This window comes from Lepisosteus platostomus, unplaced genomic scaffold, assembly GCF_059453375.1.
Source record: "Lepisosteus platostomus isolate fLepPlt1 unplaced genomic scaffold, fLepPlt1.hap1 Scaffold_99_H1, whole genome shotgun sequence".
NCBI classification, from domain to species: domain Eukaryota; kingdom Metazoa; phylum Chordata; class Actinopteri; order Semionotiformes; family Lepisosteidae; genus Lepisosteus; species Lepisosteus platostomus.
Window position 1 is genome coordinate 134607 of NW_028291711.1, and position 23317 is coordinate 157923.

Genomic DNA, 23317 nt, shown 5'->3' on the forward strand with positions numbered 1-23317 from the left:
ACTTGTTCCCCCCTCCCATCCCTCTTTGTGTACAGAAGAGGTTCCTGTCCTTACTGGAGGAGCTCACCCAGCTGTGTCTGGAGAGAAGCCAGGGTATCGTCTTAATCCACACCCCCACCCCTCTCTGTGTACAGTAGAGCCTACTGTCCTGAGTGGAGGAGCTTGAAGGCATCCTCTCACGAGGCACAAATAAATGTAGGTGTCTTGTGCATTTAACAGGACAATTATTAATTGTAGCAGTAAGTCACAAAATGATTCTTTGATGGTTATTATAAGACCGACCCAGCAGGATAACTCAGCAACGCACACACACATGGATACTAATACACGAGAATACATTTATTATTACATAAGATGTGCATATCAACATAACAGATCTTATAGTGAGGGTTAGCAGAATACAAAAGGTATATATTCAATCACAAAGAGTTACAAACCAAGAGGGACATACATTCCGTATATCATTCATTTAGACCGTTTTGTAAATGAACTTTGTTAAAACTTGTACATTAGATACTCAAAAGCAAGTATGTGACTCATAGGAATTAAATTGATATCAACTCAGGTTGAGGTAACAATTGAATTCTCGAGCTGTAATGCAGAATGTTGAATACTCATCCGCTCTGTGGGGATTCAGATCTCCCGCGGACGCAAAGAAGCAGTGGCAGGCTGTTGCTGCATGCAATCGGTGCTCTCTGGCCCTCTCTGGCTCTGCTGGTGCCAGGCAGTGCTGGTTCAACGTGAGAGAAGAAGAATAAGAGAGATTTCTGCTGCGGTGCGCTGCTGATGCTCTCTGAAGACTGGCTAGTCAGTGTTGGCTTAAACTAATGAGAGATTGCACACAGAAAAATGACTACAGATCTGAGCAAGTCACACTCTTTAGACAGGAAGAAGACCGGTTCGTTCCCGATGTAGCGCGAGTCCTGAATACTGATATTCAGCTGTCCACAGCTCCGACCGTAGTTCACTCGTTGATCAGGTGAGCGTTTGCGGTGGGTTCACGAGGCTTGCTGCTGGGCTAACCTCGGGTGGATCCTTTGGTTACGCTGGCAACCTCCGTTCTCGACTCTTAGAACAAGGAAAAGTCCTGGCACTCGGACACATTGGCCATTACGTGACTGTCTGAGCTGAGTCTGAGGATGTCCAGGAGGAGCTGGAGTTTTACCTGGAGGAACTACGGTCGCTCATTGGTTGAAAGTTCCATGGGCATTCGAGAATCATTTTGTGACTTACTGCTACAATTAACAATTGGCCCAGTAAATGCACAAGTCCCTACAGTTATTGGTGCCTCGTGAGAAGATGCCTACATTTATTGGTGCCCCGTGTGAGGATGATTAACCATGAACTCTGACCTTGGGGTTGTAAACCACTTGGGATGAGACTCTCCCTTGGAATCTCCCAGACAGTGAGGCACCAGAGATGACCATTAATTAGGGTGGCTGATGTGTCTCAGCTTTGGGAGTTGTTCCTTATCAGAACACTCTATCAGCTAGAAAAACACCTTAAATGTGAACCAAATGGAATGGCCTCTCTGTATCAAGCACCACTTGAGATGAGGGAGAGAGAGACTGGCAAGGGAGCAGCAAACTTAATTCCTGTATTTTAATAAACCCTGCCGCTACAATGGTCTCTCTCCTGTGTGAATGCGCTGGTGGGTTTTTAAGTCACTTGACCGACTAAAACTCTTCCCACACTGACTGCAGCTGAATGGTCTCTCTCCTGTGTGACTGTGCTGGTGTGATTGTAAGGAGTTTTTCCGACTAAAACTCTTCCCACACTGACTGCAGCTGAACGGTCTCTCTCCTGTGTGAATGCGCTGGTGAGTTACTAAGTTACTTGACCGACTAAAACTCTTCCCACACTGACTGCAGCTGAATGGTCTCTCTCCTGTGTGACTGTGCTGGTGTGTTTGTAAGGAGTTTTTCTGACTAAAACTCTTCCCACACTGACTGCAGCTGAATGGTCTCTCTCCTGTGTGAATGTGCTGGTGCCTTTTTAAGTGACTTGACTTACTAAAACTCTTCCCACACTGACTGCAACTGAAAGGTCTCTCTCCTGTGTGAATGTGGTGGTGGGTTTTTAAGTCCCCTGACCGACTAAAACTCTTCCCACACTGACTGCAGCTGAATGGTCTCTTTCCTGTGTGAATGTGCTGGTGGGCTATTAAGCTATTTGACTGATTAAAACTCTTCCCACACTGACTGCAGCTGAATGGTCTGTCTCCTGTGTGAATGCGCTGGTGGACTATTAAGCTACTAGACTGTCTAAAACTCTTCCCACACTGACTGCAGCTGAATGGTCTCTCTCCTGTGTGAATGCGCTGGTGGACTATTAAGCTACTTGACTGACTAAAACTCTTCCCACACTGACTGCAGCTGAATGGTCTCTTTCCCGTGTGAATGTGCTGGTGGGCTATTAAGCTACTCGACCGACTAAAACTCTTCCCACACTGACTACAGCTGAATGGTCTCTCTCCTGTGTGAATGTGCTGGTGGGTTATTAAGCTACCTGACTGTCTAAAACTCTTCCCACACTGACTGCAGCTGAATGGTCTCTCTCCTGTGTGAATGCGCTGGTGGACTATTAAGCTACTTGACTGACTAAAACTCTTCCCACACTGACTACAGCTGAACAGTCTCTTTCCTGTGTGAAAGTGCTGGTAGGGTTTTGAAGTGCTAGAATGACAGAAACGCTGCTTCTCCCTTTGCCATAATGGCAGTTTGTCCACTCCATCTGAGCAAGGCCTTGAGTGATTCTTCCTCATCCTCTGATCGTTTTGGGGTCTCTTATTCTGCAAATGCTCCATGGAATGGTCTTGCTCTGTGTGCTGAAACTGAGATTTGTTTTCTCCATTGTGTCCTTCAGTGTGCTGCTCAGAAGTGTGAATCATCTGGGACTCCATCTCCAGCTCTCTGAGACTTAAACCATCCAGTTCATTCAGTTGTTCCTCTCTTTGCCCAAGAACAGACACACTCTCCAGTTCATTAAAACTTTCAACGATTTTTTCAGTAACCAGATTATTAAACCCGTGTGTAAAGTCATCAGATGCTAAGGGATCATATGATTGTTTGAGACTGTGCAATGACAGTCTCTCCACTTGAACAGAACAAGGCCTAATTATCAAGCCCTGTAGGAGCTGCCGTTGCTCCTCCCTGTACTGACTCTCCTCTCGGTGCTGTAACTCAGTACTGTTCTCTTCACCAGGGACATCAGTCTGCTGCTCTGCAGGTTCAATCAACTTGGGATCCATATCCTGCTCTGTAAGATTTAAAACATCCAGTTCTTCACTGTGCTCTTGTACAGAGACACAGCCCAGTTCATTACAACTTTGTGTAATATTGATTGTGTCCAGATTATTCATCTTCTCTGTAAAATCATCACATACTAAGAGCCCCGGTGTCTCACTCTCAGGCTCCGTCTTCATCATGGGCACAGAGTCCAGATCCTTGACACTCTGTTTGCTGTCTGTGTGCTGCTCACTAAGTGCCTCTTTCCCTGCTGCAGCAGTGAGCTCTGTCTCCTGCATCAGACTGGAGCCCCACTCCTCCTGCTGTTCAAGGAGAGCCCTTTCCCCAGTGTCGGAGAGAACACTGGCCTCTGAGCCTGTAAACACAGGACAAGAAGACACAACCTTTATAAGAATAAACTATTTTATAGTTTTATACCTTTAGAGGTGGCTTCTCAAAGCATTTTACAGAATGCCAATTACAAAAAATACACAAAATTAGCACGATGAGAACACACAGTTAGAAGAGACAGTAGACAGTGGTCCTAAGCACAGTAGGAACAGAGGGGTACAGAACAGTTAAATAAAGTCTCTTCTGAGGAAAAAGTTTTTGAGTCTGGATTTGGAGTTTAGAGAAGGTGACTCTCTGATATCCTTGGGGAGAGAGTTCCAGAGCTTGGGGCAAAACAGGAGAAGGCCATGTCACCCATAGAGTGTAGACAGACTGGGGAACAAATAGATGAACACAATTAGAAGAGCGAAGATTGCAAGGTAGGGAGTAGGGTGATAATATCAGACCAGTATGGAGGTGCAAAACCAAGACATGGAGAGTCTTATAGGTGAGCAGGAGGATTTTTAAGTCGATATGAAACTTGACAGGAAGCCAGTGCTAGGACTCCAGGATAGGAGTAATGTGATCATTTGTACTAGACGTGGTCAGGGTTCTGGCTGCTGAATTTTGGACATACTAAAGTTTGTTCAATGTGGATTTAGAAACCCCAGAGAGTAGAGCATTACAGTAGTCCATTCAAGATTAGACAACACTTTTCAGCCACAGTTAGTGATAACATAGGGCGTAGTTGAGCAATATTTATGAGGTGAATGAAAGATGTTCTGACAACATGCTGCACATGTGGGTCGAACGTCAAATATCATCCCCAAGTTTTTCAATTTAGACTGAAGCTCAAGTACAAGACCATCTGCAGATAGAGTTACACATTGGTTGTACAAAGGTGATGGGTGGTGCCAATAAGCATGATTTCAGTCTTGTCACAGTTAAATGAAGGAAATTTTGAGTCACCCAAGTTTCTATATCGGGGATGCAAATAAATAGAATAGAGACAGCCACATCAGCGTCAGGTTTGGTATGGATGTATATCTGAGTATCATCAGCATAGTAGTGATAGCTGAGGCCATGTGATCTTAAAAGCTTTAAACTACACACACGCTTACAAGTACACTCACAATCAATTTGGGTTGTTTAAACATAGCAGAATATGTGGGTATAAGGGCATGTTCTGATTTAGCTTTGTCAGAAACCTAACTACCATGTAAAAAGTAAGACTACTGTAATAATATCACTATTACATTACATTTACATTGACACTGCACTGAGAGAGAGAGAGGTTAATACAGACACATTGACTGGACACTAAAGCACATTAACATTGCACTGAGAGAGAGAGGGGTTAATACAGACACACTGACTGGACACTACAGTACATTAACACTGCACCGAAACAGAGGTTAATACAGACATGCTGACTGGACCATACAGTAGATTAACACTGCATTGAGAAAGAGAGGGATCAATGCAGACACACTGACTGACTGGACATTCCAGTACATTAACACTGCAATCAGAGAAAGGGTTTAATACACACACACACACTGACTGGACACTCCAGTGCATTAACACTGCACTGAAAGAGGGATTAATACAGACACACTGACTGGACATAACAGTAAATTAACAGTGCACTGAGAGAGGGGTTAATAGATACATACGGACTAGACACTACAGCACATTAACACTGCACTGAGAGAGAGGGGTTAATACTGACACTGACTGGACACTACAGGACATTAACACTGCACTGAAAGAGAGAGGGGTTAATACAGACACACTGACTGGACACTACAGTACATGAACACTGCACTGAAAGAGAGAGGGGTTAATACAGACACACTGACTGGACACCACAGTACATTAACACTGCACTGAAAGAGAGAGGGGTTAATACAGACATGGACAAACTGGAACTTAGCGCATATTACCACTGCACTGAGAGAGGGGTTAATACAGACACATTGACTGCACAACACAGTACATTAACACTGCATTGAGAGAAAAGGGTTAATAGACACACACTGACTGCACATTACATTACTTTAAAACTGCACAGAGAGAGGCAGGTTAATACAGACACTGACTGGACACTGCAGGACATAAAGACTGCACTGAGAGAGAGGGGTGAATACAGACACAGTGACTGGACACTACAGTGCATTAACACTGTACTGAGAGAGAGGGGTTAATACAGACACACTGTGCACACAACAGGATATTAGTACTGCACTGAGAGGGGTTAATACAGACACACTGACTGGACATAACAGTACATTAACACTGCACTGAGAGAGAGGGGTTAATAGATACATACAGACTGGACACTACAGTTCATTAACATTGCACTGAGAGAGGGGTTAACACAGACTGACTGGACACTATAGGACATTAACACTGCAATCAAAGAAAGGTGTTAATACAGACACACTGCACACTACAGGTCATTAACACTGCACTGAGTGAGGGGTTAATACAGACACTTTCTGGACACTACACTAACACTGCATTGAGAAAGAGAGGGGTTAATATAGACACACTGGATTAATATTCAAGGACTCAATACAGACACAGACCCTGGACGACAGTAATACTTAAACCAATTAAATAATGTTTATATACACAATCATTAGTATACTTAGTAAAAATTTAGACCAATACAACGGTAATACAATATTTACAAATTTTCATGTGGATAGCTGCGTCAGCATGCGTAGGCTGCAAAGGGACAAGTAATAGGTTTATTCCATGCTGAAAAAAGAAGAGAGAAAAAACAAAACGTTTCGGCCGTGGAGCCGTGTTTTTTCTCTCTTCTTTTTTCAGCATGGAATAAACCTATTACTTGTTCATTTATAAATGTTGTTTCCTAATGACGTTGGAGTACAAATGAATTAAGTGAAAAAATTGTTGAATGTGAACTAGGTGTTTTCAGCACCGTAACCGGACAAAACAGTTCAGTTTCCAATAAAGAATCCCGCTGCTACATCACACAAGTCTTTCCCACGTCACCCTGCATCTCTCCACTATATTCTCACCACTGAGGAAAGTTTTTATGACACTTTGATAGTTTGTTAGATAACGAGAATGTTTACTCTTGCGAAATGTTTTCTTTAAAATAAAGTTTATTTAAAAAAAATCTCACCAGTGAGAAAGTTATAGACACTGGTTTTAAACACACATACTGACTACATACAAGTCACCACACTGACCTGAGAGCTGCAGTTCTGTGTCCATTTCTTCTTTTATTTCTGCAGTGACTTCACAGGGAAGCGTGTGTCCAACACGATCTGTCTGTTCCTTATCTCCTCCTGCTCCCGACTCCTTCTCGCACTGCTGCAATCTCCGCTTCAGGCTCTCGTTCTCCTTCTTAAGCTGCGCCATTTCACTCCCGACACTTTCTTCCACACACTGTGTGATTTTAAACACGGCCCGTCTCACCAGAGTTTGGGAGACGCTGCAGAGTTTGTCTTGAAACTCGTCCTCAGAGTCAGACATCATGTTTCGGAAAACTTCTGACACTTCATACACGATCGATTTGAGCAAAACCTGCATGAACGAGTCAAGCTGGGTTTGCAGATTTAACAAGCACTCCGCCATCCTTCTTCAGTCGGTCAGAAACAAAGGCTGACTTCCGAAGTTTAAACAGAACAACTTATTTTTTATTCTTCACAGATCCTGTTGTCAGGGCTGTGCTCTGTTCAAGCATAAACACAGTCGACAAGACGTTACGTATTCAGAACCTGAAGTTATTTTAAAGAAAAACAACAACTTTCTTTATCTAAAGAAAATTATTCAGTCACCCACACGTGGTTGAAGTACATGCAGGGTCGCGCAGTATAATGACGTCATTCGTTAGCGCGACCGCAGCTTCAAAACAATAGAGAAGCGGAGCTGAGAAAGAGGAGTTTCTTCAGCCGGATATAAACTTCTCTGCACCTCCTAGCGCCACCTAGTCAAGAGGAGTGAATCACCTGCGACGTTCGCCGTTCGTAACGGAACAGATGGATTTTTTTGCCCTTCCACAACCATCCCCCCCAACGAAAACTTCTCAAGTGGATTTTTTCAATTGGATTTTTATCTCCCTATGCAGGTTTTTGGTTAAAGAATAGAAGATTTCTCTTTCATATTTCACCAATTGTTAGAAATTCTCGAAAAACAAGTGGTTCCAAGAAAGGAAATAAATACTTGAATTTAACAAAATCAAGCCATATGTGGTCGTCCTTAATGATACATTCTGTATGACAAGACAGGAAGAAAGACACCTCAGGACTTCGGACACAGGATCTCCTGTTTATTGAGAAAAGGTTTAACCATCTGTCAATTTTCATGTCCAAGGAGCTCAATTTGCATTCCGTGTACAACAGCGTGTCTTCTACACCCGCCACTGAAGCACAGCACGGGCTCAGCATCTTGACATCTCCCAAACAGAGACACACAGAGACCTTTTGGTGGGATTGTGGCTCACAAGGGGAGAAGAGACAATTTCCAGAGCAGGATTTGTTACATTTGAGTATCATGAACACAAATCAGTGCCCGCTTGTATTTCTGTGTTTTTTTTTTAATTTTACAGAAAGTTTAAATGTGACTTTGAAGGCATTATAATTTTCACAACCTTGGCAAAAAATGGTTGTCCATAATTGTTGTTTATGTTTGATTAACAGACAAAATATGACAACCCCTCTACTGAGCATATACTTTATTTTCCTGATGTACAGTACGTTGATTAAACGCATACCTTAGATGTATAAATGTGGTCCGTAATTGGTCTAGAATGAAATTTTAATATACGTATATCATTATATGTCAATTACACATCTCTGATTATTCAGTATGTCCATTATACATAAATGGTTGGAGTTTTATTATACGGATACATTTAGAGGACTATTATACCTATATAGTTAAAGGTCTATTATACATCAAAGATAGGTCTCATAGGTGTAGAAACTAGTAAATCAAGCCAATGATTTGGTTTAGAAATTTATTCTGAGAATATACAATTATTCACCCCTGAAAAATATATAGTTCAAATTATGCATTTTATACAATATTGTAATAAACAAATGGCTAATCATCATAAAAAACCCAAGTATTAAACTTCAGCTACAAATTCTGGTAACATGGCAATATATATATAGTAATGACAAACACAAACTAATTCCATGAACACGCTAATATTTAACTCAAAACCACATTTTGATTCAAATATAAGTTTTAAAAATTACAACTTCTATATTTCCATGAAAATATTATTAATGTAGCACAAATGCTACTTTCTAATAAAGACAAAAAGAAACTGTTTTGTGTCTCATGGCGATCTTCCTCTCGATTCTAATGAAATGTTTAATATGATCCCTCGAGAAAAAAAGGTGTCAATATCCGCCTGGAATGATTGATGCCCCATCAAACATTTTGTAATATCTCTGGAAGCTCATACTGTAGAAACCTGATTCGTGGCTTAAATTCAAGGTAAACAAGACTAAGGAAACGAGTTGAAAACTTGATGTCGAACTGTGATTTAAATCACCCAAAACATTGGACAACATTGGGCAGTATGTGCCAGAAACAGATAGCTCAGTTGGTAGAGCAGAGGACTGTAGTGGAAATAGCGAAGCATCCTTAGGTTGCTGGTTTGACTCTGGCTTGGAGGAATGTGCTTCTTGTGTGCTTCAATCAAAGAGTTGAAATAACAAATGTTTTTCACTCAGACGTTGATCAAAAGCTCAATAAACCACAAAGCAGAGGCTCTTGTTCCGAATTCAACTCCTGTCTGATTGTCTTGTTTTGGCCACAATCTGATCTTTGAATTCAGGGACTACTCTGTCTGCTTTGTAATTCAAAAGTATATACAAATGTCACGTTTTTTTTTTTGTAGATATAAAGGTGTTCTCTGTTTTCAAAGGATAGGTACTTAATTGGCATAATGATTTGGTATTGATTTTGTATCGTTATATTATTAAATTTGTGTTTTTTGTGTTTTTAACGTATTGTGAACTTATTTTTTAAACAAATGCTTACAAAGGCAAACAAGGCCCACATCTGTTTATACCAGCGGTGAATTGTACATTTTTATTTACAAGCTACTCTGCACTTTTGGGAGTGTAACAGGTTCGATATAAAGTGGCAAAAATATAAAAGGGGAAAATACCCCGGACTGCGTGTAAAGCCCTCGTTGTGACTGTTTTTTTATTGTTAAATACGGCGTCCGGTGCACGAAATGTTGCAGAAACACAATCTGATATTTTAATAACTATTATTTTAATAATTTGATAAGTATGAGGCCCCGGATCCAAATATTCAGTTCTTATTTTTTGTAAGTGATATCTTCCCTTCCTCTCATGGATTTTGAATCAGATTTGATCCTTGTACATTACATTTTACATTGAAAAAAACGAGCATACCTAATCCACCAACGGACAGAGCAATCTTTTATGTTGCCTTCCAGAGCTTCCAGCTTGTGATGGATTTGTATGGGCGTCTTTATGATACCACTACAGCACTGGCGCAGGTGTAAAATCCACTTTCTCACGACTTTTTCAGTGTCTTCTCCTCTCACAAATGGTCCGAAGCACAGGAGCCAATATTAAAGAAAACAACAGGTGTTTAAACAGAGTATGTCCAAATGTCTGCGACAACGCATTGTCATTTTGTATAAACGCAAATGGTTCATCATTTAAAAGCCAACAACGTTCTTTTTCTCTCTGGCGCTAATAAGTTACAGAACCACACATGCGAGCTGTTGAGTGAAAGAAAATTCATATGTGCATAGGAAGGCAGAATAAAATCCAGAACTATACTGGTGATATCGATAAACAGGGCCCATGTTCACAATAAAACGTTATTGTATAAAACGTTAAGATTCATACATATATTTTTTTAATCATGCAAATTGTCTGTTAAACCATTCATGAACGATTTTTAGACAAAAAAAACACACCATTATATGAGAAAATATATTTACTATATGTGCATTTAACTTACTTTTTAAGAATTTCAATTTCAAGGTCGATGAAAATTGTTGCCCTGCTTTTTACACAAGCTTGTTATGTCTTATGTCAGAAATAAACTGCATGAAATTCGATAAAGCAACAAAAATTAAGCGCCACAAAGACTACAAACATTTGCGTTTATATTACACTGTTATCTCGAGCCTTTAAACTTACTTTAAACGCAATTTGTTTTTCTCTGTAGTTCTAAGGCTTTGTCATTTAGGTGTGCTGTTTTTTTGTAAAAAAAGTCACTAAATCATACGAAACATAAAAGCTCCAATTGTAAACAATTGACCATTCATATTCCTGAATTTTAAACCTATGGAGTATTTTAAACCTTGTCTTCGTATTTGTGAATATTAGAGCTTCTTTTCAAAAGCTGTCACTATGGATTAGTGCTTAGGTTTCCTGTTTTTTTACCCAGGCGGTCCAGGTTTGGCTCTTGGTATAGGAGCGCGTCTGTGTTGCCTTCTGGATTTCAAATGACCAGCTCAGTGAAGAAAGGAGCCCGTAGATCAGCATGTACATTTGTCTGGATAGTAGAATTTTCAGAAAGTGTAGTTGGATTATAGCACGTGCCCCTGACGATGTTATTGATACGTCATATGTGCTCTTTTTTGTATAATATTTATTTTTGTTGTTCAAATAAAAAACGGTTTCTCCGTTTTCCTCTTCCTGTCGTTGTCAGCGAGTACAACAAGACAGGAAAAATGCAAGGGGGGGAAAAGGAAGCGGCTGTCAAGAGCCTTCTACCTCCTTTTGCTTTCACTTCTCTGTGTTTCTTTCCACAGCGCCGTGCACCTTTTCTTTGCTCTCGCTTTCAGAGCCTCCACACACCACACGACTCGACCTCAGGACGCGCATTGAAGTGAAAGCAGGGAGCGCTGCGATATGCACTGTGCAGATCCCGCCACTCTAAGAGGTGAGTGGGTCTGTTCGATGCACAAAGAACGCTTTGATAAGCGTCAAAGGCAAGTCATTCCGAGTTGGTCGTTTGTGTTTTCCGTTCAGACGCGAAATGCTGAAATGATCTCTCGGCTCCTCGGTTGTCATTTCTGCTCCGTAAAGGAATCACAGCACGCGTCGGCTTCCAGCACGGTGGGTCGGGACACGATGCCGGGGGTCGGAGAGAGCGATGTCTTCCTCGTTAGTATAGTGGTGATTATCCCCACCTGTCACGCGGGAGACTGGGGTACATCAGGACGCGCATTGAAGTGAAAGCAGGATGCGCTGCGACATGCACTGTGCAGATCCCGCCACACTAAGAGGTGAGTGGGTCTGTTCGATCACAGCGCTAGGCGAATCCCCAAACAGTGTGCGTGGCGACAAAAGAAGCCGGTCTGTTTCTGCCTGGTTTCAAACCAAGGACTTTTCGCATGGGAGGCGAACGTGATAACCACTACACTACGGAAACGGTGGTAAGACGTGCCCAGCGGCCCAGTGCTGAGCTTCGCCAATGCGATTCAGCTGCTTCCAGTGCCTTTATTGGAGTGCGCTGATGGACCGTGCTCTCTCCAGAGACCAGCACGCCTGTCATGGACGGAGCAGGAAAGGCGGCGCCACATTCTACAGCCCTCTCCACGCAATCGACGAAATCGGGCTACTGAAGTGGAGAAAATCGCTTCTCCAGAAAGTGCAAATATCATCTTGGAGAGTATAAATCCTATTGCCGAAGGTCAGCCCTGTCTACCAGAGTAACCCTCCCACCTCCTGCAGCGATGATCAGCTCGTCTCACACGCGAGAAGTTTCGGCTGGAAACAAGCGCCCCCTCTTCTTGCACGTTTTGCACGTTCGAGTAGTTTTAATGCGGCTCCTTCGTACACGGCGCTGATCTTTTGGAAAGCAGGAGGCAAAACTGACACGCTCCCATACCGGGAGTCGAACTCGGGCCGCCTGGGTGAAAACCAGGAATCCTAGCCGCTAGACCATATGGGAGCGCACATCCCCGCTGTTCCCGGCATCATGCAAGCAAACTACATAAATATGAGAAAACACGCAATAGAGTTGTCACTCAGAGTGTCAAAGGGTCGATGTATACTGGGGCTCAGTTGAAATGCAACATCAGGACTTTCCCGAATTATGTTACACGAAGAGAGCACAGCCCTTTCCGCCCTGCCGCGTGTGTCTCGGTAACTCGCTGTGATCGTATAGTGGTCAGTACTTTGCGTTGTGGCCGCAACAACCCCGGTTAGAATCTGGGTCACGGCAGAATAGGGGCTTCTGCTTTTACTACTTGCACGAATGAAGGCAAAAAAAAGTAAATCGATGTGAACGAACGGCGCTTTACAGAGGAGTACTGCCTGACTGGATCGTTGATGAACAACAGAGGCCTCTCCGACCTCTTCTCGGTTTTCTTCAATGACTTACTAAGGATCTTCTTCACATTCGCCCATGCAGGGGAAGCCAGTTACACCAAAGCAAACGCAGGAAAGTGCAATTCAAGCAGAGACCAGGAGGGACTTGTTTACACCGAGAGTGGGCGGAGAATGGAACAATGCGCCCAGCCCTGTTGCTGGAGCCGATTCTTGATGAGATCTTGGGCTCACTAAGAAGCCCCCGCTGGATGCTAATCTTTCTGTTGTTCTTGCGGGTCCTGCGCTGCATTTGAGCCGACAGAGCTTGTCCTGGTCTGTCGGCACAGCCCAATTGCAAATGATCGGCTCCGCGTACAGAAGGAACGTGCGTTTGGTACAAGAGTGCATGAAGGCACCGGAAACACATTGGCAACAAATGACCGGTCGCTCAAGACCTCTGTGAATTACAGGAGCGTGCAAAACGAGGCTGTTTCCGCCCAGTCTCGAACCGGGGACTTTTCAGGTGTTAGGCTGACGTCACAGCCACTACACTACGGAAACCTGCAGGGACTGCTGCTGGTGTCTCGCTTGCGTTTCGGGCTGAGAAAGGGACGCGTCACTTTAGGCAGGGGGCACTGGAGAGAGGAACAAAGGGCGTGATGAAACAAAATGCCGAAACCGGGATCGAACCAGGGACCTTTAGAGCTTCAGTCTAACGCTCTCCACACCCACCTGCTCCAGCCTTCCTGTGTTGCGGCATGAGTGCACCAAGAGGAGCGGGAGAGTGTTGCAGGAACGTCACTCAGAAGGAAAGCCACCCAGCTGTGCCCTCTGAGCTCTGTCCAGCACATCTTCCTCGCATGGACTCCTGCCTGCGACGGGCAGGAAACAATTAGCAAGAACAGAACAACACCCCATGGGTGTCTCATGACCACACCTTAGGTTGTGACACGTGCAGGTGTGAGGGGTTGCCGGGCTACTTTGGAGCAGAGCTTGGGCGGAGGGGGGGCGGGAAAGCAGACAAAGAGGTGACACCTCAAGGTCTGCACGATCACAGCTCTCCGCCGCCCCAGGTTTCCGCTCGATAAGCTACTGGAAACACCCGCCCCTCCTCACACAGACCGTGGAAAAGCCCTCGAGTGGGAGGGCTCTCTCTTCCTCCCAGGAGCTCTTGGACACGACGCACAGAGTGCGGGGAGCCGCCGCCTGCAAACACGGCTCCAGGCAGGACTCCACTCCACAGGAGCCGCAGAGCAGAGCAGAGGAGATGGGGGCAGCTTAGCTCCTGTGCAGAGACCTGAGCTGTTGTTGCTGTGGATGCTGTCTTTTCTGTTCTCGGGGTAGGACATCAGGAAGCACATTGAAGCATTGCGACATGCACTGTACAGATCCCGCCACTACTGGGCCCGATTTCCCCGGATTGAAACCGGGCGAAAACAGGCCCGTTTCGTTTGTTGCCACACACAATGTTTGGGGATTCGCCTAGCGCTGTGATCGAACAGACCCACTCACCTCTTAGTGTGGTGGGATCTGCACAGTGGATGTCGCAGCGCATCTTGCTTTCACTTCAATGCATGTCCTGATGTACCCTGGTCTCCCGCGTGACAGGTGGGGATACTTGCCACTATACTAACGAGGAAGACATCGCTCTCTGCTTAGTGTGTAAAACACTTACTTGCAGCATTGTGGGTGCTGTTGTTTAAATGCTATTGGTTTGTGAACAGAATACCCCTATCCCAGTACATTGTGCCACATTAAATAAACACACGAGAAAAAGAGATTCAGAACGCAAAGCTGTGTCAGTGTTCTGTGTAAAAAATCGGTTTGAACATCATGGAAGCTGTTTTTAATAAGCTGCTGAGTAAAGAATATTTTAATCTTCCTGCTGTCAGTACTATTTTGCATATAGTTGACTCTTACCTGAATGAAAACAGGACGTAAAGGAAGGGTTTCAGAATTCAGACAAAGCTTTATTCCCGTGCTTACAGTCTGGGTAATTGGAGACTGCGCTGTTATGCTTCCTATGGTCATATACGGGTTTTTCGCATGAAGCCGTATTGAACAGTATTTCTCGGAGGTTTAAAAAAAAGATAATTAGCCCACTGATACTTTGATGTAGAGGCTGTGGAAATATCCACGTCGTGGTCTTTAAAATGCATTTGGTTTGAAAGCGTTCTGTGCTTCCGTTGCGAAGATATGGACAAAAGTATATTCGTGCTTGGTCCAAAAAATGTAATATAAACGAAAAAGTAAAGGCTGAGAAAGCATTCACAATGTATTTTATGCACAAAGCAAGTATTCTCGCGATTCTAAGAGGTTTCGTGAAAACGCTACAGGCGTGGCAAAATCGTTTTCGAACTTCAAGCTAACTTTACCCCGGTTATCCAGAGGTGTTAAAGAAGTCGAGATCTCGCCATGAGAGGGGAAGCATCTCAGAAAAAGCAGGTGCAGTCGGTTCCACGGTCATAACGCCACTAAGTTGGGCGACAAGAGCAAAACCCACCCGGCTTCCTCCGGGCAAGTAATGAGACAAAGAGACAGTGCACAGCAGGTAGCGTGGCCGAGTGGTCTAAGGCGCTGGGTTAAGGCTCCGGTCTCTTTGGGGGTGTGGGTTTGAATCCTACTGCTGCCAGGTGCTTCTGTCGAGACCCCCTTTCAGCTGGCTTCAGACGAAGGGAACTGCTTTTTGGCAGTCTCTCGAGAAACTAAGCAAAGTGTTTAAAGATACTTTCTCAGCTTGACATCAAGGCACAAAACAAAAACCTTCTTGCGTCCTCTCAACCCAAAAGCGCTTTGCCACTTTTTGCGTTATGCAGGGAACGACGTCTGCCCAGATCACTTTTGTGTCAATGCAAATCGTAGTGTGCCCTGCGTTTTAATTTTGGCTGTGCTGGCGTGCTGCTTCTGTCTGTGAAACTTGAATGTTCTGCTTCTTCACACCAAATCGTCGGCGGGGGTTGAGCTTGTTAAATCTTTGCGCATAGCGCTCCTTTGGAAGTACTTTGTCCAAGTTCAAAAGCAATCGTGGGATTTACTTCATGCGTGCAAAAAGCATGCCTAGCACGACAGATTTAAATGGGGAATGGAGCCTGCTTCTTGCTGTTTTTCCTGTGGTTGCAGTTACAAAGTTGATCGTGCTTTCACATTCTGTTAACAGTATTCACTGGCTGAGCTTTATCAGTTGGTTCGTAAAGGAATCTCTGCTTCGGTTCCAGAAAAGTCATCTGTAGTGTGTTTTTTTCCGTGCCCATGGCAGTCTTTTAAAGCTGGTAGTAATGGCGGCGAAGTTAATTTTTTATCCTCTTTAAAAGAATAAGGACGGGCTGGGGCGAGCTCCATTTACCACTCTTTCAGCTAACCGCCGAACTCGCGAACTGATTACACTGCAGAGCCACAGGCGCCTCGCTTTTCTCCATTCTCTGGGTTAGGGTAAAAAAAAACTTTGCTGGTATTAGCTGGCCTGCTGGGAGTACCTCTTCTTCACTGATAAGCAAGATTTGTGTTTCATCTTTCGCAAGCTGTATAGATTTCTTTCAAAACAAGTTGTTCCAGAAAGGAAACGGACACTTGCATTCACCTGAATTAAAAGGCATGGGATTTGCACATAAGGATAAATTCTGTATAGTAAGACAGGCACCGCTGGGAATCGGACCCAGGATCTCCTGTTTACTAGACAGGCGCTTTAACCAACTAAGCCACGGCGCCGGAAAAGTGCTGTCCTTTGACAGCCACTTGGACACGTCTCAACTGCTCTGAGACATCTGCGTTCGGTGTGCACCGAGCCTGCTCGCCTTGCAAGTTGCCTCATTTACATGCGATAGTTCCACCACTAAGAGAAAGGATGAGAAATGGCTTTTATCTGTCACTTTTCATGTCAGAGGATCTCAATCTGCTTTCCCTGTACAAGAGGATGTCCAACTCATGTAGCTAAAGACGTAGACGACAGTGCTCCACTGAAATCTTGATCTCACAACCCTCGGCATGACTCCGCTGTGTTCCGCTTTAGACAAAGGGGGGAAAAGACTTCTTTCATCACACGTTTTGCACTGTTTACGGTGTTTGCAGTGCTCTTTCTTAAATGAAAACCAGGAATCGGCACCATATGAGGTGAGACTAGATAATATTGGAACAAGTAGCCTCGCCATTCCATGCGTGACGTGAGCAAAGTGTAATTCCTGTCTTTATAGTGTGCTTGTTAGAGACATAGCTGGCACCCAGAGCGCTTTAAATCCGGGAGTCAGCAGCCCAAGACAAGAGAGTTTCCTTCGTCTATGTTTTTTGCGTGAAGGGGGAAACCATGCGTGTGCTGCAAACGATCTTAGTATCGAAGTGCCGTCCCACATAACCGATCCGAACAATCTGCTTTACAGAGGAGCACTGCCGGAGCTTATCGTTGGCAAACTGAAGACCAGGCTGACCTCTTCTGTGACTGTTGAGCACTGAGTCTCAAGGTTGTGAATTCAAGCTCCACGCTGGCGGGAAATTCCATAGGTAATGATCACATTTTCTTGCATGCTAATCAAAAGAAATATTAAGAAACTTTTCCCGATACCAGTTTTTTACAAAAGTAAAGGCACACGGCACATGTGTGCCACATCACGTCCGAGTTTAGTGACAACTACCTCAGAGATTGTAAGCTGGGTAGTCTCAGATCAGATCACTTTTTTTATCAAAGGTTCAAGCAAACCCAAATACTTTTGCAAGAGACATTTCAGAATCCCAGACAAATCCGGTACGATTGCTGGATCCTTTGAATTCGACTGAACTATAGCACAGATCTGCAGTCCACCATTAGAATACTGTGGGTGTGCTGTATAAGCCATACCGCCCAAAATAGTTCTAAAACAGGAGAAGCATCCTCGTTTAGGAATGTGGTATAAAGTGAAATGGTCTGGGAAGAGTCCTACATTTGAACAGTTCAAAATAGACGTAAAGGGGTATTTACGGACTCTTTCGAAATGTAAGAACAAGCTGTGCGGACCTTATCTTTATTTACTTTGTGTAATCATTTTTCATAAAGTGTCATTGTATTATAGCATGTGCCCCTGACGATTTTCTCGATACGTTATATGTGCTCTTGTTTGTATTGTATGTAGTTTTGTTGTTCAAATAAAACGTAAAAGACACAACTTTCCGGATGCGGCTGCTGTAAAAATAAAATGACATCAAGGGTGCTGTACGCAGAGGTCTGAAACCTGCTCCACAGAAGATCTTTATCCAGAGGTGTTAAAGAAGTCGAGATCTCGCCATGAGAGGGGAAGCATCTCAGAAAAAGCAGGTGCAGTCGGTTCCACGGTCATAACGCCACTAATTCGGGCGACAAGAGCAAAACCCACCCGGCTTCCTCCGGGCAAGTAATGAGACAAAAGTGCCCAGCGGGTAGCGTGGCCGAGTGGTCTAAGGTGCTGGATTAAGGCTCCAGTCTCTTTTGGGGTGTGGACTTGAATCCCACTGCTGCTAGGAGTTTTTGTGTTACAACCACCAAATGGAGCAATGTGTTAAAAGCTACTTTATCAGCTTAACATCAAAGCAGGGAGAAAAAAGTGTTTCTTCTTCTCAACACAAATTATCGTTTCCACCTTCAGCAGGGAAGTTTGTCTACCAAGATCACTTTTGAGTCAGTGCAAATCACAGTGCGCCCTCAATTTTAATGTCGGTTGTGCTCCTTTTTTCTGTGAAATGTTAATGTTCTGCATTTTCAAGTCGAGTCATCCTCAGGGGTAGAGCTGATTATGTCTTTCCGCATAGCGCTCCATCAGAAATAACTTGTCTAAGTTCAAAAGAGATTGTGGGTTTCACTTCAAGCAATCACAAAGCATACCTCACATGTCAGATCTAAATGGGGAATTTGTTGGTTACAAAGCTGAACGTTTTTCCATGTTCTGCTGAAGTATCCACTGGCTTGCCTTTATAAGCAGTCTTGGAAAGATAAGCTGTGCTTCATCTCAGGAAAAATCATCAGTACTGTCATTTTATTCTGTGTGTATGGCCGTTATTTAAAGTATATAAAAATCACGAGTTCATAGACTTATCCAAATATCAACGGCACCTTGTAAACCTGTCATAAGAATTCCTTCAATCCAATAGTTTCACTCCAGGGAAAAGGCAGGAAAACATAGAGAATTCTTATTTAAAGACAACATCCGTATTGGATTACATGTAAGCAGGCACCACTCAGAATTCCTAATATGATTTTGAATTCAGTTTTGCAGTGCTTTAGTGCTTTACTACTTTCAGAGAGTCCTTTATTGACCTTGCTGAAGCAGAGAAGCGACATAATCACAATTGTGACCAGTTTTTCTGCTGTTTCTGGTTAATACTGATTATTATTTTGTATTTTGATTAGTATTTTTCGTAGCGTTCTTCCTCAGCTTTTTAGTTATTTGGTGAGCAAGAACCACTGAGAACGAGTCTGAATCAATCAAGAACACATATGAAAGCTGAAAGCTGCACGAATTCCTCACTGCGTGTCCTGTACTGTTACAGGTGGTCCAGCGTAAATGTGCAGCACAGTGATATGAACAACTTGAACTTTTTCTGTATGTGAAGGAAAATGCAAAAGAGCATGTAAAGTATTGATCATATAAAATATCCATGGTACAACTCGAGAAAAAAGTGAAGCACAAAACAGCGACTGTTGATGATTACAAGAGATTCAAGAAACACAACCGTCCGCAGATGGGTTCAGATCCTGAACGCTTAAGTCAAAAGAACAAAAGCAAAGTAAACTCTCTTCATTGTCTTATAGTTTATGTAATAAAACAATTTTTTACTTTCTTTATAATTTCTTACTGTTGATAGACGATTTATTGAATTTTAACAGAATCACAATTACAAACAAATGGGGTTAAACTGTTATTCACATACTCTAACGAAGAGAAACGTTAGTGTCTTCCGGTGTGTGAGCCCATCTCTCAAAAAATAGCCTTTTCCTCTGTAGTAATTTCATTTGATATTAAAATTAGTCCTGATTTACAATTTTTGGACATGGTTCATCTTAAAGAATTTTGTAATAAGTTTCAGTTTGGGAAAATCGTGCCCAGAAGCTACCAAAACGGGTAATGTTCACATAATGTGTAATGCAAAAGCAGCAGTTGGGGTGGGAAACAAAAGGCATTTCTTGGTATGAATCCTAAAACTTCATAGATGGCGTTCTAGGACTTCTCGCTTCAGATAAAGCTGTCAATACATCATAGATTTCTACTCAATCAATATCAGCAGTGTTATCACTACCGAACGCTAAATATAGATCCGGGATATAATTCATGAGTTGTTTGTTAGAAAATTGTTTATGTTTTTTTTTAAACATATTTTCAATACCAGACAAAAAGTCGAAAGTTTCAATTTCATGCAACTGATGAAATCTCTCTTCGATGGAAGTTATAAGTACAGTACATCCAAAATACTGCGGAACCAATCAAATGTACATGTTTCTTGTGGATCCAGAAGATCATTTTGAGACTCAAAACATGCCTGTCTTTTCTTTTTTCGAGGACGAAGGAGTAGCAGCAGGAGTAGCAGTAATGGCAAGAACGTGTTTAGAGTTCAGCACTTCTCATTTCTAATGCGAGCCATCGACTCGGAAAGTACCGCCCGCGATAAAAGAAATTGCAGAATTGGTCTGTTAATGCTGCCTACACGCTTTGAATTGCTGGCATTTTCTGCAAGCATTCCTTTTTGAGGGTTCATGAAATTCCTCACATTTGAGCCAACACTAAAATATTTCATTCGGGGTCGCCTAATTCATAGTGCAAACCGAATCTACAGGGGAATGCTGTGGCACATGAAGCCGTTTGTTATTCTGTTGTGAGGTGTGAGGGGCGGAATGCAAATCGAGTTGGTGAATAGAAAATGAAACAGGAGTCACTTCTTGAGCTACGAAATCCAAAAAGTATGAAAACCTGTGCATTTTAACAGTGCAGAATACTTACAAATTGCACTGAGTTGCTTGCTTTCTTCTGCTGCTTTTATATTTCAGTCATTCACTGTCAGCTAGCACTGGAACAATTCAAGAGAGGTAAAAACGGAAGCTGTCAGGAGTGGGATTTGAACCCACGCCTCCATTTGGAGACCAGAACACCCAAGCCAGCTGGAAAGACACATGTCCTTGTGTCTGGCGCCTTAGACCACTCGGCCACCCTGACAAGCGAAAGCAAGTGGTGTGCTGAATGCACCAGTAGTTGACTAAACTGAGTTTCTTCCCTGAAATTATTTGCTTGCGAAGACCCAAGTTGCCTTGAATGGATCTTGGAAATCAAATATACAGATGTATTGTTATTCGGTTCTGAGTTTTGAGGGGTGTATTATAAATTGAGTTGGTGAAAAGGCGCTTTTTGTTAGTCTGTCGGGAAGCTGCACAAGGTGTTTATAGGGAGAACTTCTAAAAGGCAGGCTCTCTATGTTTAACATCAAGAAAGATTTTTTTTTCTCAATGGAAATGCTCTTTGGCGCTTTCAGCTTTACGTAGGGAACAACGTCTGCCGAGACCACTTTTGAGCCAGTGCAAATGGTAATGTGCCTTCAAGTACATTTAATATTGGCTGTGGTAGCGAGCTGCTTTTGTTTGTGAAGCTTTTACTTCTTTAAGCTGAATCATAGGCAGGAGTAGCTTATTAAATCTTTGCTCATTGCGCTCCATCAGAAATACCTTGTCCATGTTCAAAAGAGATCAGGGGATTTACTTCATGCTTTCACATGGCATACCTTACACGAAAGATTTAAATGGGGAATTGATTGTGCTTCTTGATGTTGTTCCTGTGGTTGCCTTGGTTACAATGGTGAACGTTCTTCCACGTTCTGCTAGAGTATCCACTGGGTGGGCTTTATCAATTGGCTCGGATAGGTCATCAGTGCTCCGTCTCCAGAAAAATAATCAGCACTGTCTTTTTTCTGTGCGCATGACCGTCTTTTAAAACATATAAAATCACGAGTTCATTGATTTCTCCAAATAACAACAATACATTTTAACCCTTCAATCCAATAGTTTTACTCCAAGTAAAAAGCAGCGCAATATATAGAAAGATGACATTCAAAGATTTCAACATTCTTATTGGATTGCCTGTATGCAGATATCACTCAGAATTGCTAATATGATTTTAATTCAGTTTTTCTCTACTACTTAAAGAGTCTTTTATTGACCTTGCTGAAGCAGAGAAGTGACATAATCACAAATGCAACCAGTTGTGCAGCTGTTTCTGGTTAATAATGATTAATGCGAAAAAAAAACCAGCTCCTTGCATTAAAAGTCCTCCCTCTGGATTCCTCTGAAAGCTGCGCGAATTACTCACTGCGTGTCCTGTACTGTGTAGCACAGTGACAAGAACGCCTTGAGTTTTTTTCCGTATGTGAAGGAAAATGCAAAAGAGCATGAAAAGTATTGATGGTATAAAATATCCATGGTACAACTCGAGAAAGAACTGAAGGACAAAATGATGACATTTGATGATTACAAGAGAAACACAACCGTCCGAACATGGGCTTGGATCCTGACCGCTTGCGTTAAAAGACAAAGCAAAGGATATAACCTGTAAATGTCTTCATGTCTTACAATTTATGAAATAACACAATTTCTTACTTTCTTGATAATTTCTTACTATTGATAGATGCTTTTTTAAATTTTAACAGAATCACAATTACAAACAAATGGGGTTAAACTGTTATTCACATACTCTAACGAAGAGAAACGTTAGTGTCTTCCGGTGTGTGAGCCCATCTCTCAAAAAATAAAAAAAATAAGTTCTATAAATTGAATTGTTCTATTTTTCAGGCTTGCATAGTCTTATTCATATTTCAGTTAAGCCTTTTCCTCTGTAGTGATTTCATTTGATATTAAAATTAGCCCTGATTTACAATTTTTGGACATGGTTCATCTTAAAGAATTTTGTAATAAGTTTCAGTTTAGGAAAATCGTGCCCAGAAGCTACCAAAACTGGTAATGTTCACATAATGTGTAAAGCAAAAGCAGCAGTTGGGGTGGGAAACAAAAGGCATTTCTTGGTATGAATCCTTAAACTTCATAGATGGCGTTCTAGGACTTCTCGCTTCAGATAAAGCTGTCAATACATCATAGATTTCTACTCAATCAATATCAGCAGTGTTATCACTACCGAACGCTAAATATAGATCCTGGCAATAATTCATGAGTTGTTTGTTAGAAAATTGTTTATGGTTTTTTTTAAACATATTTTCAATACCAGACAAAAAGTCGAAAGTTTCAATTTCATGCAACTGATGAAATCTCTCTTCGATGGAAGTTATAAGTACAGTACATCCAAAAATACTGCGGAATCAATCAGATTTACATGTTTCTTGTGGATCCAGAAGATCATTTTGAGACTCAAAACATGCCTGTCTTTTCTTTTTTCGAGGACGAAGAAGTAGCAGCAGTAGTAGAAGTTATGGCAAGAACGTGTTTAGAGTTCAGCACTTCTCATTTCTAATGCAGAGCCATCGAAAAGCACA

At 42.6% G+C, this 23317-nt stretch overlaps 1 protein-coding gene and 4 non-coding genes across 5 annotated transcripts; all 5 read right to left on the reverse strand.

Moving 5' to 3' along the window:
• Positions 1-318: 318 nt before the first annotated feature.
• Positions 319-7411, reverse strand: LOC148630308 (uncharacterized). Its single transcript, XM_088624063.1, has 2 exons — positions 6782-7411; positions 319-3603 (listed from the first exon to the last, which is right to left on the reverse strand). The coding sequence occupies exons 1-2, from the start codon at positions 7167-7169 to the stop codon at positions 1619-1621; spliced, it is 2373 nt and encodes a 790-aa protein (XP_088480189.1). The 5' UTR covers positions 7170-7411; the 3' UTR covers positions 319-1618.
• Positions 7412-11902: 4491 nt separating this feature from the next.
• trnag-ccc (transfer RNA glycine (anticodon CCC)) lies at positions 11903-11975 on the reverse strand. The gene has a single exon. It is a non-coding gene; the product is annotated as a tRNA-Gly (tRNA).
• A 450-nt stretch (positions 11976-12425) lies between these two features.
• On the reverse strand, positions 12426-12497 carry trnae-uuc (transfer RNA glutamic acid (anticodon UUC)). The gene has a single exon. It is a non-coding gene; the product is annotated as a tRNA-Glu (tRNA).
• Positions 12498-16487: 3990 nt separating this feature from the next.
• trnat-agu (transfer RNA threonine (anticodon AGU)) lies at positions 16488-16561 on the reverse strand. The gene has a single exon. It is a non-coding gene; the product is annotated as a tRNA-Thr (tRNA).
• A 4326-nt stretch (positions 16562-20887) lies between these two features.
• Positions 20888-21000, reverse strand: trnal-caa (transfer RNA leucine (anticodon CAA)). Its single transcript has 2 exons — positions 20963-21000; positions 20888-20933 (listed from the first exon to the last, which is right to left on the reverse strand). It is a non-coding gene; the product is annotated as a tRNA-Leu (tRNA).
• Positions 21001-23317: the final 2317 nt, after the last annotated feature.